This window comes from Parus major, chromosome 3 (assembly GCF_001522545.3).
Source record: "Parus major isolate Abel chromosome 3, Parus_major1.1, whole genome shotgun sequence".
In the NCBI taxonomy this organism is placed as follows: domain Eukaryota; kingdom Metazoa; phylum Chordata; class Aves; order Passeriformes; family Paridae; genus Parus; species Parus major.
Genome location: NC_031770.1, coordinates 12,040,790 through 12,057,314, shown reverse-complemented (window position 1 = coordinate 12,057,314; position 16,525 = coordinate 12,040,790). Strand labels below are relative to the sequence as shown.

Here is a 16,525-nt window from a genome sequence, read left to right as displayed (position 1 = left end):
TGGCTGGGCTCCTGCTGCAAACAGGGAGATGGCTCCCAGGATGGCCCCCAGACAATGGGAACTGGTCCCAAAGCCTGAAGGCAGAGAGGTGCTGCTTGGGAGCCAGAGCCAGAGCAGCAAGCAGGGGGATGCAGAGTCAAAGGGGGGAGGAGTACACTGCAGAGACAAAACCAGTGTTCCCCCCCAGATCCCTCCAGCTTCAGCAGCTCTTCCTTCCAGCCTGTTTCCCCCCACTCCTGCTCCCAAGAGAAGGGCAGGGCAGTCGCTGCAGCAGCACAGCAGCTCCCTAAGTGCTTACCCAGATCCAGCAGTGCCAGCCCTGCTGCAAGAGGGCTGATCCCGAGGCTGGAGAGCAATCAGTCACTGACCCAGGGGAGGGAAAGCCCATTTATTTAGGCTGTTCAAATTTGGCACGCACAGAACATATCACAGTAATGCACTGGAGGCTAAGGGTTTTGGTTTTTTTTTCTTTTTCTCTACAGACATACAAGAAAACTCTATGCAACTCCCATGTACACATTACACAAAGGAAACAGCTTTAATCAACCACTGATGAAACATGGAAGCTTTTAAGATCTCTGTAGCTGGCACAGGAATGTTCTCTACCCCCCATACAAAAGGCATTTCAGGTCAAACTTTCTAGTAGGTGATATTTCCATGCATTTCTACAGAATTAAAGAAGCTAACAGACAAAAAGCCCAGATCAAGCCATATTAGTCAGGCTGATTGGTTCTACTAAGTTAAATCAATAGTAATTATGGACAAATGGACCAAGTGACCAAAGACTGGGGCTGAAAATACCATTTTTAAAGTTGTGGTTCCTTTTCATTTTACTACCCATAACTGGAGAGCTCTGATATAAGAATCTGCATTTATAAAAGCCTCAGAAGCATCTGATCCACTAGTAAGTGTATATTAGAGAAAGGTAGTTCTAAATTAAACTACGTCAACAGAAAAAGCAATTTCTATAGAATCACTCAGGAGGAAAGAGACCTCAAGACACTTCATAACAAGAAAATTGAACCTACAGAACAAGTGAACCTTTAAATATTATTACTGCACCGTGAGTTAACAGGAGAGTGGATTAGGACTATTCCTCCAGAAAAAAGTATGTCTGTTTTATGTCTAGCTTCATAATTAGGCTTTTCTTGACAGCTCTGCAACTGCAAGCACTAAGAATTTAACTCAGTTTTGGTGCTAACAGGTTGCTTTAGCTGAAGTTAAACTACAGATTTTAAGTTTTGTCTTAAATGGTTACAGGGGAAAGTTTTTGAACTTCACTTATTATTGTTTAGAAAAGCAAGAACAGGAACCAGATTGTTCTCACCTCTCCATCTTTCATGATACACTGCTCAAATTTTTGGAGACCTTTAGTGTTAATCCATTGGGGACAGTACTGGGCTGGACAACCAATGCAAATATTAATACACCAAGATAAATCCTTAATTTGATTTATTTAGGGTCATTTGTACATACGAGCTACATCTCCAAAATCTACTTTATTCTACAAGACAGCTTCCCTACTGTTAGTGAAACCCTTGCCTAGAATGTTTGCTTTATATAACTGATCTATTAAAACATGGAATGCTTGTAGAGTTGTGGCACTGTATGACATCTACACGGGACTTCCTTCAAAAGCTACGACTAGGGAGCCTCCTAGCTTCTCAGCAATGCAAGCTCGGTTCAGGTCCTCTGGCCCATTTGCTTGGCATTCATGCTTTATGCCTAAAAAAAGAGGCAAAACACTCAATAATGCAGTATTTCAACATGCTGGTAAGCAATCAAAGAAACATACCTGGTAGTAATATTAGAAGAAGCAATCCAGTCACTCAAGCAGACAAGTCCTGCCTTAGCTTAGGGAATTTGTCGGTTTTTCCCTGACACATCCCAGGAGACATCTGGCTGCACACCAAATGTCACTGAAGGGACATGAAGGGAGAAATTTGTCACTAGCTCAGTGCTCAGACTGTTGGCCTTTCATGGCAGGCTCTTAGAGTGAATCCCTCATTTCTTGTGCTGCCCTGGATACAGCAGGGGAGGGAGCTCCAGGCAAGCACACGGAGAGGGCTCGCTCAGCTCCCGCTGGCTCTGCAGAGGTGGCTGGAAGCATCACTCTGCGAACCTGAGAGGCAGAGACTGAGAGCTGGGCTACACAACCAGCAGAGCTTTCTTTTCCTTTTTAAGGCTGGAGAGCCCAACCCATGTCTGTCTGCCTTATATGGTGAAAAGCAGAATTTCCTTGGGATTTCTTTTTCTCAGCTTCCACATGGTGCAGCACACAACATTCTCCCACGGCAGTTCCAGTCCCTGGGCAAACCATCCTGTGAAGGCTGGCACTGCTGCACAATGATCCTGTCAGTCTTGCACAGTGCAAGATTTTAGCCCAGTGCAGCCTGAGGAGCTGAAGAGTGCTACCTGGCTATCAGCCAGACTGACTTACTACAGCATAGTAAGTTTATGAGACTGCATTTTAACAGACAAAGGGATGGAAGTGCTCTGCCACTGAGGCAGCTCTGCACAAAATCCAGTTTTGTCTCATGAATCTAGTGGTTTCTAGCTTGTATGGTGCAGATGTGCTGCTCCATATGGTCCATCACACATTGTAAAACCTGTTCTTGTTCTGAGCACTGTCCTAGTGCCTCTGAAATTTTGTCAGATAATGTAAATTTGAGCCAAGCTCACTTTAGCTCTGTCACATGACACTTCACTTTTCACTAGTATCTCAAAAAACAACAAACCCCCCAAAACCTAAACTAATTAAGCCTTGCTGTGTACCTCAGCAACACAGCAGAGTTAGGACCATTAGTTGTATTACATACCTTGAAACTTCTTTTTGATTGCATCCTTGGAGCTTGCGTAGATCATCTTACTTTTGAGAGGTGCTTGTTCTGGTGCCCTAGTGGGACACACCACAGAGAGTGAAATTAGTGACATTGGTTATCCAGCCCAGACAGAAACAATATCCTACCCACCATGGACAAGTGGAAAATCTCATGGCTCCAGAATACAGACCAGCTCACTTTAAGCATACCATTTTCCCAGTCTGGGCAATACAAACATTCAGAGACCTCACCCACAGAGCCTGGACTGCATGCTAGGAATGAGAGAGTTGGGAAGGTGGCTTACCACAAGAAAAACATCAGCTCTTCTTTTTTGGATTCCTTGGTCTCGAAGCTTGCATCATACAAGGCATAGCGGCAATCCTTCTCGGGAAGCATCTGCACAAAGTGCTTGAAAGGGTCGGTGACTGTCACTCCGACATCTCCCACCAGAATCTCTTTGCCTTCCTCCACAATAATGCACTTTTTGTCTGGACTGAGGCAGAAGATGACAGCCTTCTTCCTCTTCTTGATTTCCTCCGGCGTGGAGCACTTCCGCACTTTCATGTCGTAGAAGATACGGCATACCTCATCGGCCACTTGTACTCCGGAGGCCTGCAAAGACCACAGCAAACACCTTCAGGCCTTCCACCCCTAATTTTCCCAGCTATATTATGGCGCTGCCTTAAATCCAACGCTAGAAGACAATAGATTCTTGCAATAGTCACTTGTGGCATGAGAGTCTTGTCAGAAAAGGCTGCAGACCCTCTTTTCCAAAGCCAAGTAAAAATCTGGAGTCTCGCTGCTGCCCACAGCTGCCGCCAAACCAAAAACTATTCCAAAGAAAGCACAATCCCACTTACACCAGAACACTGTTTTGGGGAGTTCTGCAGGCACGCCAACCCCTTCTTCTCTGAGATTCAGTTGTGGCAGATCCTTTGGCATAACAGCAGCTTAATTTTCTTGCCTGTTTCAGGCTGGCAGGAGAAGCCCACAAGGATCCTCTGTTCAAAGTTTCCCAGCCATTTCCAGCTCGCTTGCTAGCAGCTTTAGGAACAGAGGTAAAACTGGCCAAATTCCGTACTTGTCATATGGACTTAGTTTAGAGATCAAGGGAAATGTAGTGGGGTACTGCAATTGCAGTGGTAGTTTTTAGCTAAACAAACCAACTTTGGGAAGTTGGTCTGAATTCAGTATTACAGAGAACTTTCAAGTCTTAACAGTTAAAGTTTCAGTTCTCAGCACCTACTACTCCAGCAGTTTTTAAAGCAAGCTCAACCCTTCTCAACATTTCCCCCCCACCTTGGAGTCAGCTGGGGAACTGTAGCGAATGGTATCGTATTCCCCTGTGTAAGCTGGAATAAGAGGTGCACATGCACCATTATCAATATGATGTTAAAGGCAGCTGCACAGAATAAAGTGGACAAGACCTAGCAAGAATGACAAAAGGATGAAAGGATGAGCTGCATTTTCAGTCTGATGCTTTTCTGGGAATGAGACAGAAAAAAAAAAAAAAAAAAAAAAAAAAAAAAAGGAAGTAGAAGCATTTACATCTGAGTTTTATTCTCAGACTGCACCAAGTTGGAGAGCTCAAAAGCAGAAAGCAGCTGTGTAAGAGTGAATACTGCAAATGTGGGAAGCCAGCAGGCACTACTGGAAGGACATCACGGCCAGAGAAGTAAAGACCAAACTGAAGCCTGTCCAGTACTGAACAACTCTATCTGTTCAAAATGCTACACACAGTATAAACAATGAGATTCCTTTAGAATCCTGCTTCCTCCCTCACCGTCTTCCAAATTCAAATGACATTACTCATATCCATCTATCAGAAAGAAAACTGCCTTCCTCCATCTATCAGAAAGAAAATTGCCTTCCTCCCTCTGTGCAAACCACAATACGTCACTGCTATGAGCACAGTCAGCAGTACCAACAGTCGGGTACAGCAGCAGGTGAGAACAACTCAACAACTGAAAAAGGCTAAAGGCTGTTCTTCATTTTTTTTAACTTATCTTCAGCCCCAAAATGTGAGCTCAAGGGATTTCTTTTGCATTTTGAAGAAACAGCAGAGTTCAGCTGCAAAACCAGGGGAACAGAGGTTCAGGGGAACTGCTCAGTGCTCAGGCTGTCCTCAAGAGACGGTTATGGACTGGACACCTACTTTAATGTATGGGTTTTGTTTAAAACCTTGACCAGTGCCTACCATGAAGGACCTCAGATGAGCCCAGATTCTCCTCTTTCTACCAACATCCTTCCTCCTGTAACTCTGGGTGGCTGGCATGGCACTGCTAACCGAGCAAGGAGAGGTGGCACAACTGGCAGAATCTATTACCACAGAGCTTGGTATCTAGAGCTCCCAAGTGCTGGTCACAGAAAACCAGGGAAATCTCACACATCAGCAATCTGAAGCAGCTTTTCTTTAGGGTGGAGAACAGTGCTTTTCCTGGGCTTACCTAAATAAAAGGGGACCACCCTCAAGACTTACAATGCACGGTCAGTCTGTAAGTGGTAATCTATGCAGAATTGCTTGCACTTACTTTGGGACAGGAGAACAGCAATTCAGTCACCGTGCCCCAGCTGTGTGGCAGGCAGGCATCCTTCTGCATATCACCAATAAGGTGATGGAAGTACATGGAGAAAGCCTATTTCAGGATAAATTCAAGCAACAGTGTGAACATGGACTCAAAGTGACTCATTCCTGTGTCACCTCCTCCATACAGAGACTGCACTTTGTCAGAGTAAGAGCTCACAGTGACAGAGAGCTAAGGACAAATAAAGGTCTTTCTCCTTCTCTCCCTGTGTTTGGTGTGGGCAAGAGCCTCTTTGGGAAGACTCTAAATAACGCAACGTTAACATAACAAAACAAACAGCTATTTTATCATTCATTAAGGACAAATCCACAGTGAATTCAAGAGAACCTGTCTCACCGAGGTTTATTTTCTAATGGTACTTCAGTAGCTGGCAATGGGTGGCAAGACTCAGGTTTTAGTCACAAACCCCCTCAATATTCTTAGTAAATGCACAGGAAGTCTGAACTGGCATGGAAAGGAGACTATCATGGAAAAGCAGCACATCACCTGCCTTTGTCAATTCTTGAGCTTTGCTCAAACACGACAACTAATAATTTCCTTGTACCAAGTTATGTTAACTCTGAAAGAAGAGGTTAATGCTCAGCTTAGAGCCAGAAGCAGCAGCAATAGAGCTGCAGGTTGATGTGAACTGTGCAGTCACGTGCATTTACTTGTGCTACTACACAGCCAGAAACATGTCTCCAAGTCAGGAGACAAGCTGTTTCTTTAAAAAGAATCTGAGCACTGCTGGCAAGTCAGTTCAGATTCCAAAAATGTTGAAAGTATTTAGTCTGGAAACTCAAAATTCACTGTAAAACTTCAGCTGATAACTGAGGCTGACCAGAACCATAAGGGACAATAGTGACAACTGGATTTTTTAGTTTTCCAAAGCAAAAGGCTGTTAGTAGCTGGTGCTACTTCTTTTCACAGCTGGTATACAACCCCTGGATTCATCACACAAGCTGACATTAGCAGCCATTGTGTTGCCAGGGACAATGCAGATTTGTTCCATCTGACAACACCCTATAGCTGTGTTACAGTATGGGCTGAGATGAGACAGTGCAACAAACCAATTCAGTCCGAAAAGAGGATCTGTTGTCCTAACTGTAGGGCCTCTCTCTTCAACCCTGGGCCTGTACAGCCAAAAATGGCTTCACAAACATACTTAAAAAGGAAAAAACTCAAACCCCAGGCAGCTTTTGTTTTAAGGCAGTTGCAACCACTCTGTGTAGAACAGCAACAGGATGACTGCTAAGAGCACTGGAACAAGGAGAAATGCCAGACTCTAAATACATGTCCTCAAGTGACATTTTAACCTCGTCTCTGCTGTCTTGTCCAGAAGAAGAGCTGGTGAGAAGCCTCCACCCTCCCAGTAATGACAGAGTAAACACTTGTTAGTCTGGATTTTCCCTCTTTGGCCAGATATGGCTGTGCTCAGAGGATTCAATACAGCACATTGGTCATTATTTTGTGTGTTGTGGCTTGAACACTGTAGAACTCCAGCAGCCAGCTTGGTCCTGTTCCTTTTCCAGGACGGAAGCACTTATCCAGCTCTTGATTGGCACATGGTTCAACGAGCAGGACATACTGCAGGCACTTGTGGGATCCATGACCATCAGCCAGCTGGTGACATTTCACTGTAGGGGGCAGACCCTTAACTGCAACAAGGCAGCAACAAGCAGGCAAGACACATAATTCCCAGATGGGAAAATGATGCCAGGACAACACATTCAGGAAAGAAGAGAGAGAATGAGTTTCTCTGAGGGAATGACCACAACTGAGTTGTCCCCCAGCAGCTCATGCAACTGCCACAGACACAGCACATGCTGGGGGCTGAGCCTCTCACACATTATCCTGTGGCACGTATGGCAGTGTCCCCACTGGATCTCACACACCCTGCAGCAGGCACCTGAGGCAGGCATTTACTGCCTTGTCAGCAGGCACTGCAGAAACACAGCAGCTCTTGTTCATAAAGCCTCGCTCTTGCCTGAAGTGCAAAGCTCTGCAGAAGTCTTGGGAGAGAACACAATGCCCTCCCCTCCACTGGGCAGCCCAAAGAGGGAGCCTTCTGTCCAGCAGGCTTCCAACTGCAAGAACCGGACCCAGCTGCCTTCACTAAGAGCTCCCAGCGTTTTGCCTCCATTGCCATGTAGCCAAACTGAAATTTAATCTAAATTGGGAAAGACTGAAGAATACTCCATAGCTTTCTCAAGAAAATCCCAATACAGAAAAGCCATTTCAGGAGTGAAAGACACGCCAGACACCTGATAAACTGGATTTGTAGCAAGCCTGCACTAAAACACAACTTTGACACAATGAAATTCGACATCTCTTTTGTTAGGAAATGCTGTGAGCTCCAGTATTTTTCTTGAATATTTCAAATATTTTACCTTGGAAGAGTCTTTGTATTCCTCAACTGTAAGACAGCTATGAAGACCTTAAACTAATGACTTAGCTTGCCTCAAGACAAGTTTGAAGGACTAAATTTGGGTTTAAGTCTTGAGAATTTCAGACTGTTGGTTTTCCCTCCTATGATTAGAGCCCAAGTGGTGCCTGGGCATGCATTATCTCCAGAGACATTCCAAGATGCAGTTCTTGACTTGTTTTGTCTGGGAACCACGCACACACGTTGTACACACCAGGGTGAACTGTCCACAGCTATTCAAGTGGAAACTTTTGCTTCTTGGAAAAGCATCATCAATTTTTTTCCAGAATCTGACACCGAGAATGTACGCCTCTTTTAATTGCAAGGGCAGATTTGAGAACACTGTGCTCCCATGTTTGCTGGTCACATTAATTGGTATGTATTTGATTCTCAGTTTTTTCAGCAAACCCTGTTTCCCCCATGCCTGGCTTACCCTCCCTTCCTATCTACCTCTGAAATTCCCTGCCACTGCCAGAGCTGCCTGTGGAGCCATGTGGCATTTCCCTCTGACTCACTAATGTGTCATAGTACATCTCTGCAACGAATACTTTTTCAATTAAACCTATTTTCCCCCCCACCACTGGACCAGTACAGCACCCTTCAGGGAGACAGCTGTCCCTTGCACTGCCACACAATGGAATGTCCTGGGTCATCACCAGCAACTTGAGGGGAAAACTAAGCCAAGGTACTTGTGGGAACGCTTAGCAGAAAGGGAGGGTAGCAGCCTGGCGGAAACGAAGTTTTGCCAAATCAGGCCTCTTGGAAAGGTGTCACCTAAGGCCGAAAAGGCAACTGAAAATGCAGATTGTCAAAACCATAAGGACATTAAATACTGCTTGTCTTTTAATCTGTTATTTGAGCGCTCAAAAAAACACATCTGATATTAACATTCCCACTTTCATGGGCAGGAAAGGGAGCAATGCAAGGAGGAAATGCAAGGAGCAGTTACTTTAACTTCATCCCAGAGACCAGCAACAGTGTGGGAACACCAGTGACTTCAGGGCACTGGAAAAGCCCACATTCCCTGCCTACCTATAGCTGGACAGAGACTCAGCTCCATTTACAGGGGACAGCCTATACATCTGAAAGGCCAAGGCTTCAACTCGGATCTGAAGCCTGACAGGAAACAGAATTAACAGCCTTTTACTGCTGTTGTATAAGAGGCCATTATTTGCACACCATAAACCAGCAAGAACTACAGAGTCATCTGCATATCACTCGTAGACAGATCTTGCCAGCTAGACTCAAGTTTTTATTTTGCATTATTTGGTCTCTTTTGGCAGGTGGAAGGAATCAAAACTATTCAGCTTTTATTCCCCACCCCCTGACAAGAAGATTATTGACAAGACAAGGAGAGATGAGTAGGAAAGCAATTATTAAAAAAACAAAAAAACAAAGCCAAAAAAACTATCCTTCTAATTCCTGAAGGTCATTTCCTCAGCCTTCAGCTGAAGAGGAAATTATCTCCTTCCCAGAGCCACCATGAAGTTCACTCCCGATTTAATTATCGGGGTAGGCAGAACAAGCAATACCCACAAAAGGCAATCCCAGCAACAGTACTGAAAAACAGGAACTGCAGTGGCCAGTAATAGCAGGGCAGAAGTTTTGAGCAGCACCCATTCCGAACTGTGTTGAAATGTAAGTTCTTAAGGTAATGCAGGTGAAAGCTGGTGTATAACAAGACTCTTGCAAAAGATCAAGTCTTCTCAGAAACACATGCAGCACGCAAAACAGCTATTATGAGCCTAAATGCTGGTAATAATTTTCTTGTGGCCCTCCAGGCACCTACAGCAACCTAAAGCTTAAATGTCACCCTCAAAACCAGGCTCTGAAGGCCAGCTATGGGCATCCCTGATACTCGTTACAGAGGGATCCTCCTCTCCCCGAAGAGATTGCTGTGAATACTGAACAACCAGGTGAGGAAAAGGCTGAGAACAGCTTCACAAGCAAGTCCTGGTTGTATTCAGGCTCTCCCATATGGGATTGCTTAGGTCAGCCCTTGCACCCAGCAGGAGCCTCTTGATAGTGATTCTGACAAGGCGAGTAGGAACATGCCAGACACCGACAGCAACAATTGTCATGAGGCTGTTATCTTGTGTATGAGGCATATGTACCTTGTAATTACACAGGTCTGGGAATAGCACTGACTAACAACCAAGAAAAATAATTTGCACGGTCCTCCAAAGACCTTGGAATCATTTAATCCAGTAGCAAAGAAACCGAACATTGTGGCAAGACACAAAAGCCGAAAATCCAAGCTCTTTTGATACCAAAGGATGCCCTCCTGCTGGCACTAGTGTACTTTGCCAGAAGGCCTCCATTCTGCCCCAAACCAAGTTCATTTGCAGCCTCTCAAAAAAGCCAACATAAACCCTACTGCAAAAAGGAGACCGCTATGAGAAATAGTAGTTTTGACTGACTTGGGAATTCCCTGGTTCCAAAGCAAGATGAAGCCTGACATGCTGAGTAGTCACACTTAACTAGGTTTGCATACTGCAGAGGTGGTAGCTGGCTTGTTGAGACAAGCCTCTTTTAAACAAGAGCTTCGAGTCTCATCAGACTTTTTAGCAGCATCATCTGCAATTCCCATCAGCTCTACTCCATGCTGCAGACCGGCTTGGTCTAGAAGCTCCAGCTCGGGTGCTAGAGAAAGCAGGGACATTAGCAGTACATCCTGTCTGCCAGCCCTACGGAACAAAAATTCATTTCCCGGATATACCACATGTTTAATGAACTACTGGTAAATACCAAGGGAAGGCCTCAATATTTAACACCTCTAATACAGGTAAATAACCCAGGCAAGTGTGTCAAAACACACAAGTGTGTGTTGCTGGACAAGTGCTTGTGCATGACTCAAGCGAAAACAGGGCAGCAATTAAAACTGCATGAGCTTATAACTCAGGCAAATTGGTCAAACTCGTCTCCTGAGTTAAACGGGGATGCAAACTTTGAGCATGGGCAAAGCAAACGGAATGAGCCACCACGAAATCAAACACGCGTTTTGTCTATTCTGTCTCATTTGTGCAAAGAGAGCCCCGACACTTTTTATTTTTTGAAAGGCAGGAAACACAAGCAAGTCGGTGCGGATGCTTAATACTTTTTTGTTTCTCTGCTTCCAGCGTTATGCCTTGGATAAATGCTTCCAGCACAGTGGGGAGAAACAAAACAGAAAAAAAAAAACCCAAGTCCTTGCAGCAACTACCTCAAAATTTCAGCTTCCTCGAGCAGCCGCTGCGACACCCTGTTTTTTACGATCAGCGATTCCCCTCCCCGGGTTCCGCTTCCCCCTTTTGTCCGCCACCAGCGCTGCGGGCTCGGGCCGGGCGCGGCGGAGGGGGGCCCGTGCTGGGCCCGTGCTGGCCCCGGCTGCCCACGGAGCCGCCGCCGGTTTCTAGGCCAGGCCCGAACCCCTCGGCCATGGGAAGATGGCTCCCGCCGGGACCGAGGCGGCGGCCGCGGCTCCTCCCGAGCAGGGCAGCCCCCGGCCTCGGGGGAAGGGTGGGCTCCCACCAACACCGCCCGGTGCCTTCCCTGCGAGGCTGCGACCCAGCCCCTCGTGGGGAGCGGAGGGGGCGCCGCCTCCCCATCCCCTCCCGGCCGCGCCCTGCGGCGCGGGGAGGTGCCGCGCACAACCCCCCCCTCCCTCCGGCCTTTTCCCGCCGCACCCTCGCTCCTCACCAACCCCCCCCTCCCAGGGCCGAATGGACGCGCCCGCCCCCAGCGCCTGTAAGCGACGCGGAGCGCCCCATTACCTTACGGCGGGGGGGAGGAAAAGGAGGGAGGACAGTTCCATCGCTTCAAGGCGGGGTGGGAGTAACCTTCCGTCGCCTCATGGCGGGATGGGGGCGGGGGGGAAGGGAGGAGAACGGATCCGCCGCGTCAAGTTCAAAGACAAACGGGAAGAACCGGGAGAAAGGGAAGGGGAAGGAAAAGAGGGCACCATACTACCAGGCACAGCGGCGCCGCCAGCAAGAGCGCCGGCCGGGATGCGGCGGGCAGTACCGCCGCCGCCCTCCCCTCTTTTTCCCCCAGGGATGAAAGCAGAGGCGGGAGACGGAGAAGCCCTACGCCCCCCGCGGTGGCGCGCGGTGCCTACCATGGCGTCGGCGGGGCGCGGCGAGCGGGCGGCGGAGCGCGGTGCGGCGGCGGCGGCTCCCTCGGCTGTCTGGGCGCGGCGCGGGCTCCGGCGGCAGGAAGAGAAGCTGCGAGGGCGCGAGCCGGGCGGAAGCGCTGCCGACGTCACGGCCGCCGTGCCCGGAGGAGGAGGAAGCGGTTGCTATGGCGGGAGCCCCGCGTGGCGACGCCCCAGCCACGTGCGCACGCGCGAAAGTGATGGGGGGCGGAAACCCCGGCCGCTATGCACGGCTCCTCCCATGCCTGGTTAACCAATCACAGTGATATCCCGGCTAATTGACGTGCCAGTTGGCCAATGGCAGGCGCCCTCAGCCAGGTGGGCGGGGTTACCTGCCCCAAGGTTTGCCGCGGTGGGGGGCGGGGAAGGTAGTGAGGGCAGAGCCGGGGGTTCGGGGAACCGTGAGGGAGAGCGCGGGGCGCATGAGGAGGATTTGGGTTGCTGGGAGCGCGGCTGGAAGGGACTGGGGCGGGCGTGAGGGGAGCGGGGAGCGGCCGAGGGGGCGGCCGTGGCGGTGGGGTGGATGGGGAGCCTGCGGGAGGAGGCGGCCGCAGAAGCAGGAGCGGCTAGGGGCGGGCGGCCGGGCGGAAGTGTGGGAGTTTTTCTTTTTTTTCTTTTTTTTTTTTTTTTTTCCCTTCCTCCGAGGGTTTTTCACTACCTACTTTGGTGCGATCTCAGGCAGGCGGTGCTGATTGGCTCGGGCTGCTGCGGCAGGAGCTCAGCGCTTCCCGCGGATCCCGGCGCTGCTTCGTGCCGGCGGCAGAAACAACGAGCGGGTTGTCCTCGGGACAAAGGCGGCCCTGAGAAAACGCTGCTGCCCAGGCCGCGGTTCTCGGAGAAATTGCTGTTTCGTGTTCATGGCAGTCCTGCTCGCCCTGACGAAAATACTCATTCCTTAATGTTTCTGACCAGCGAGGCTCGGGTTGCGTGTAGTCAGAGTATGACGGCATCTGCTGATGGTACAAAATGTAAAGAAAGTTAGGTTTTTATCACCGAATCCTGAGTGCAGTGATGTTCCCGGGTTGAGTCGATGAGCAAAAAGCCCCCAGCATCAGAAGCTTATTTGTTGAGTCTGTGCCTCCCTGTAAGCAGGAAACAAAAACAAGACTCGATGGCGGCATTTTCGGTGCTGGGGTATGAGGAAACAATACTTCATTAGAACTATCATGAAGCTTCACTCTTAAAGGTGTGAGCAGTGCTTACACGGCTTACAGATTTCATCCATATTGCGGTTCTAGTTAAAGGAGTTTAATTTTTATTTGACTTTTCCCCTTTGCAGTAGAGGGGAAAAATAAAAAAAAATTATTTTCCCCTCTACCCCAGCAGATACTCTTTGTAGATGTTTTAGGCCTGTTCACATGAGAGAGAAGTTGCTGGAAGATGCTATGCTGAAGATGGGTGCCTTTTAGAAGCCATCCTGTTTCATTAGGCTATTGTGCTGGGTGACTTACTCCTGCTAGGGGTTCCTTTTTGCAAAAGCTCTTGCATCAGATTTGTAATAAAACTAGCAAAAGACCTACCAGGATGACTCAGACTTTAATTGGCCTGAGTGTATAGTTCTTCCCTAGGCCTCTTTCTGATATATTTATCAAGGAATGCTTAAATTTGACCCCAGATCTTGACTTACTTTGGAGGTGTTAACAAGAAATGAACAGGGATGTGTTTGATTTTTTTTTTTTTTTCCCTTTCAAAATGTAGTTCTAAACCAAGTCAGAGTGCCTGTGTAGTAGGGAGAGCTTCAGTCCAGTGAGTAAGTTTCTCTGGACAACTGGTCCTGCCTCCCTGCTGTGATTGTGGCTTGGAGAGGAAATCAAGGCAGTGGTGATCAGCGCCACAGCAGACCTCCATCTCTGGTGGCACATAGCAGAAACCTGGGGCAGCTGTGCTTTCTAGTCATAATTGATGTGGCTAATTTGACTCTTAGTGTTCTAGGCTTGCTCTTCCTAGATGGGTTTCAGTCTGTCAGAGGGGTACAGAAGTGAGACATCCTGGGGCAGGAGGAGGGGAGGAGATGATGCAAGGCCATGAGAACAGGGTTGGAGCTATTTCATGCTGTGTACTTATAAGGGCAAATGAGGTGGAACTGGCCTCTTGGCTCAGTCTGTTCTGAGAGGTGGTTTTGGAAACGTTGCAGTAGGTTGAGAAAGTATCTAACCGGTAAAAGGAAATTCACCAGGGACAAGAACTCCTTCACCAGCAGAGTAAGAGAAAACTCTCACTTTTTCCTGCCTCATGAGAAAGATGTGCCTGCTCTGGGAAGGGCACTCACTCACCAACAGCCACAGCATTTTTTTGAAATGTTTCATTCCCCAAAAGACAGAACAGCGTAGCCCAGTGAGGCTGAACACAGCTGATGGGGTGCTTTGAGGCAGAAACTGTGCACCAGAATTCATGGACAAGTGTATGGTTGTGGTGGATACCAGCCTGCCTTAGCACAGGGCTCCACAGCCCCTGCACTGCTGTTGCAGCATGGGCACTGGGAGCTCCAGCCCTGCCCCAGAGCTGTCTGCTGAGGATTAAGTATTTATGGAATAGTTGGGAACCCCTACTGCATGCCAATCCTGTGCTGCTGGTTGTGTAGGGAAAGGGAGTGTCTCCAGCCCTGTGCTGCTCCCTGACCTGATAGCTCTCTCCTCTGATGCCTTAAGCATCACCCTGACCCTTTGTAGTGCTGGGGCTCCCTCAGCCTGGGCTTGCAGCAGGGTCCTGTCAAAGCTGTTCTGTAGTTCTTGCCTTGGTGCCCAAATCCAGGGGGAGCTCCCTGGTTTGGGTTGGGCAGGAGGAAATTTTGTCTCTGAGTTCCTTCCCTCTCTATGAGTGTCAGCCTTTGGATGGGACAAGGATCTGGGCAGAGGTGAGGACATTACTGCCACTCTGACACCAACACCACTGGCTTACTGTGCTGCACACCGTTACAGCTGTTCTGTGTGTGGTGAGCGAGGCTGAAGCCTTCTAGGGGTGAGACCCCTTTGTCCCCATCCTCTCAGTGCAATTCGAGGTTGTCACGATGACAGATATGAATGCTGCAAATTGCATTGTGGAGAAGAAGGATTTTTTCACTAGCTCTTCTGCTTTTCAACACTGAACCAGCTTTGCCCTTTTTCCCCACAGTGTTAGTGCTATTAATAAGCTAGGCTGGAAGCTCAGGCCATACGTTTTGATGAACCATCATGTAAGGTGAATCCCCCCTCTCTCTCTTAAGGCAAAAGGTATTTGCAATCAGCCTGAAACTTCACACCCCCCAGGGCCCCAAAAAATCCATCCCTCAGCCAGGGGGATCCCTGAGAGATTCCAGCAATCCTGGTGGTGACCACTTTAGCTGCAGTCAGAAACACCGGTGTGAACTGCAGCTGGCAAATGTCTGTCCAGGCAGTGAAGGATCGCTTCAAAATTCAGCATGATCAATATAAAAAGTCACCCGTGGACTCCATTTTTGAATGAGACACTACATCATCAAAAACCTGTGATCAATACATCCACTTCGCTGACTTGGTAGCTTTTGAGATGGTGACTACTTGCTTTCTCTATATGCCTCAGCTATTTGAACTCCCCCTCCCGTCCTCCAAGCTACTGACTCATTTCCTCCTCTAAAACCTTCCTTTTTTAGCCTTTCGCTCTGAAGTATTTAGTGTCTGTTTTGAGCTGCGTGCTCCATGCCTTACTTAGGCAAACTCCTACATCACAGCCCTGCAAGCCATGCTTTTGTACCATGGAAATCGTTTGTTTTCCCTGATAGTTTCGGTCCTGGGGGGTAGCCTTGGCTACTGACTGCTCGTCGGCAAATTGCTGCTTTGCTGTTGGAAATCGAGGAGGCAGACAATCGGCAAAGCAGCTGGCGAGCTGAGGCTGCCGCTGCTTATGCTAATTGCTGTTGTCTCCCTCCTAGTCCCGCTTCCTCCATCTGCCTGCATCCACCTGCCGTCTTTTCATCCACTTTTGCCCTGATCCCACAGTTGGAGCAGGGATCACAGAAGCTCCTGTTTGGCTGAACAACCACAGAGCACCCAGACCCTGACTCTGCTGTCTGATGCAGCAAAGGAACAGGCAGTGTCCCCTTGTGCACGGCGGTAACCCAGAGCTTTGGTCGTGGCTGATGGATGCTGCTGTAGCAACACTAGCTGAGTGTGCCTGAAATACAGTGCCTTTTTCTCAGGGCTTGTGGAATATTGGCTCTGTGGTCTTGGCGTCGCAAGGATCAGCAAAGATAATTTTAGACAGGAACAGAAAGTCTCTGTAAACCTTACAGTCACAGCTATTTCACTGGCAGAAAAAAACTCCACGAGGAGCCCATGGCTGTGCATTGCTGAAACATTCTGCTTAGCAGGTGCACTGGAGTAAAAATTTCAAGGGAAATTTGGGGACAGGAAAATCTAAGGGTGATTTCCAGAACCTGCTGTGATACTCCATCGCTTTTCTGAGGAGGTGGTGCAGCAGACAGGATGCAGGAACCAGAGCCTGGCATTTGGTCCAAAGCCCTATCCCAGTCCATGGCGTGACTCTGGACAAGCTGCTCTCCCCCTTTACGTTAGTTTCCTGTTTTTGAAGTGTTAACGTTGTTCCTGCTTTTTCTGTGTTGCAATTT

General features: G+C 48.3%; 1 protein-coding gene across 1 annotated transcript; it reads right to left on the bottom strand.

Moving 5' to 3' along the window:
* Positions 1-373: 373 nt before the first annotated feature.
* On the bottom strand, positions 374-12,117 carry DSTN (destrin, actin depolymerizing factor). Its single transcript, XM_015621166.1, has 4 exons — positions 11,908-12,117; positions 3,127-3,434; positions 2,820-2,896; positions 374-1,725 (listed from the first exon to the last, which is right to left on the bottom strand). The coding sequence occupies exons 1-4, from the start codon at positions 11,908-11,910 to the stop codon at positions 1,616-1,618; spliced, it is 498 nt and encodes a 165-aa protein (XP_015476652.1). The 5' UTR covers positions 11,911-12,117; the 3' UTR covers positions 374-1,615.
* Positions 12,118-16,525: the final 4,408 nt, after the last annotated feature.

Excerpts from the sequence above, each read along its gene's own strand:
- DSTN (XM_015621166.1), bottom strand. Across the intron at positions 2,897-3,126 it reads GAGCTGATGTTTTTCTTGTG|GGCACCAGAACAAGCACCTC; the intron begins GTAAGCCACCTT and ends GTGTCCCACTAG. Across the intron at positions 1,726-2,819 it reads AATCAAAAAGAAGTTTCAAG|GCATAAAGCATGAATGCCAA; the intron begins GTATGTAATACA and ends CTCTTTTTTTAG.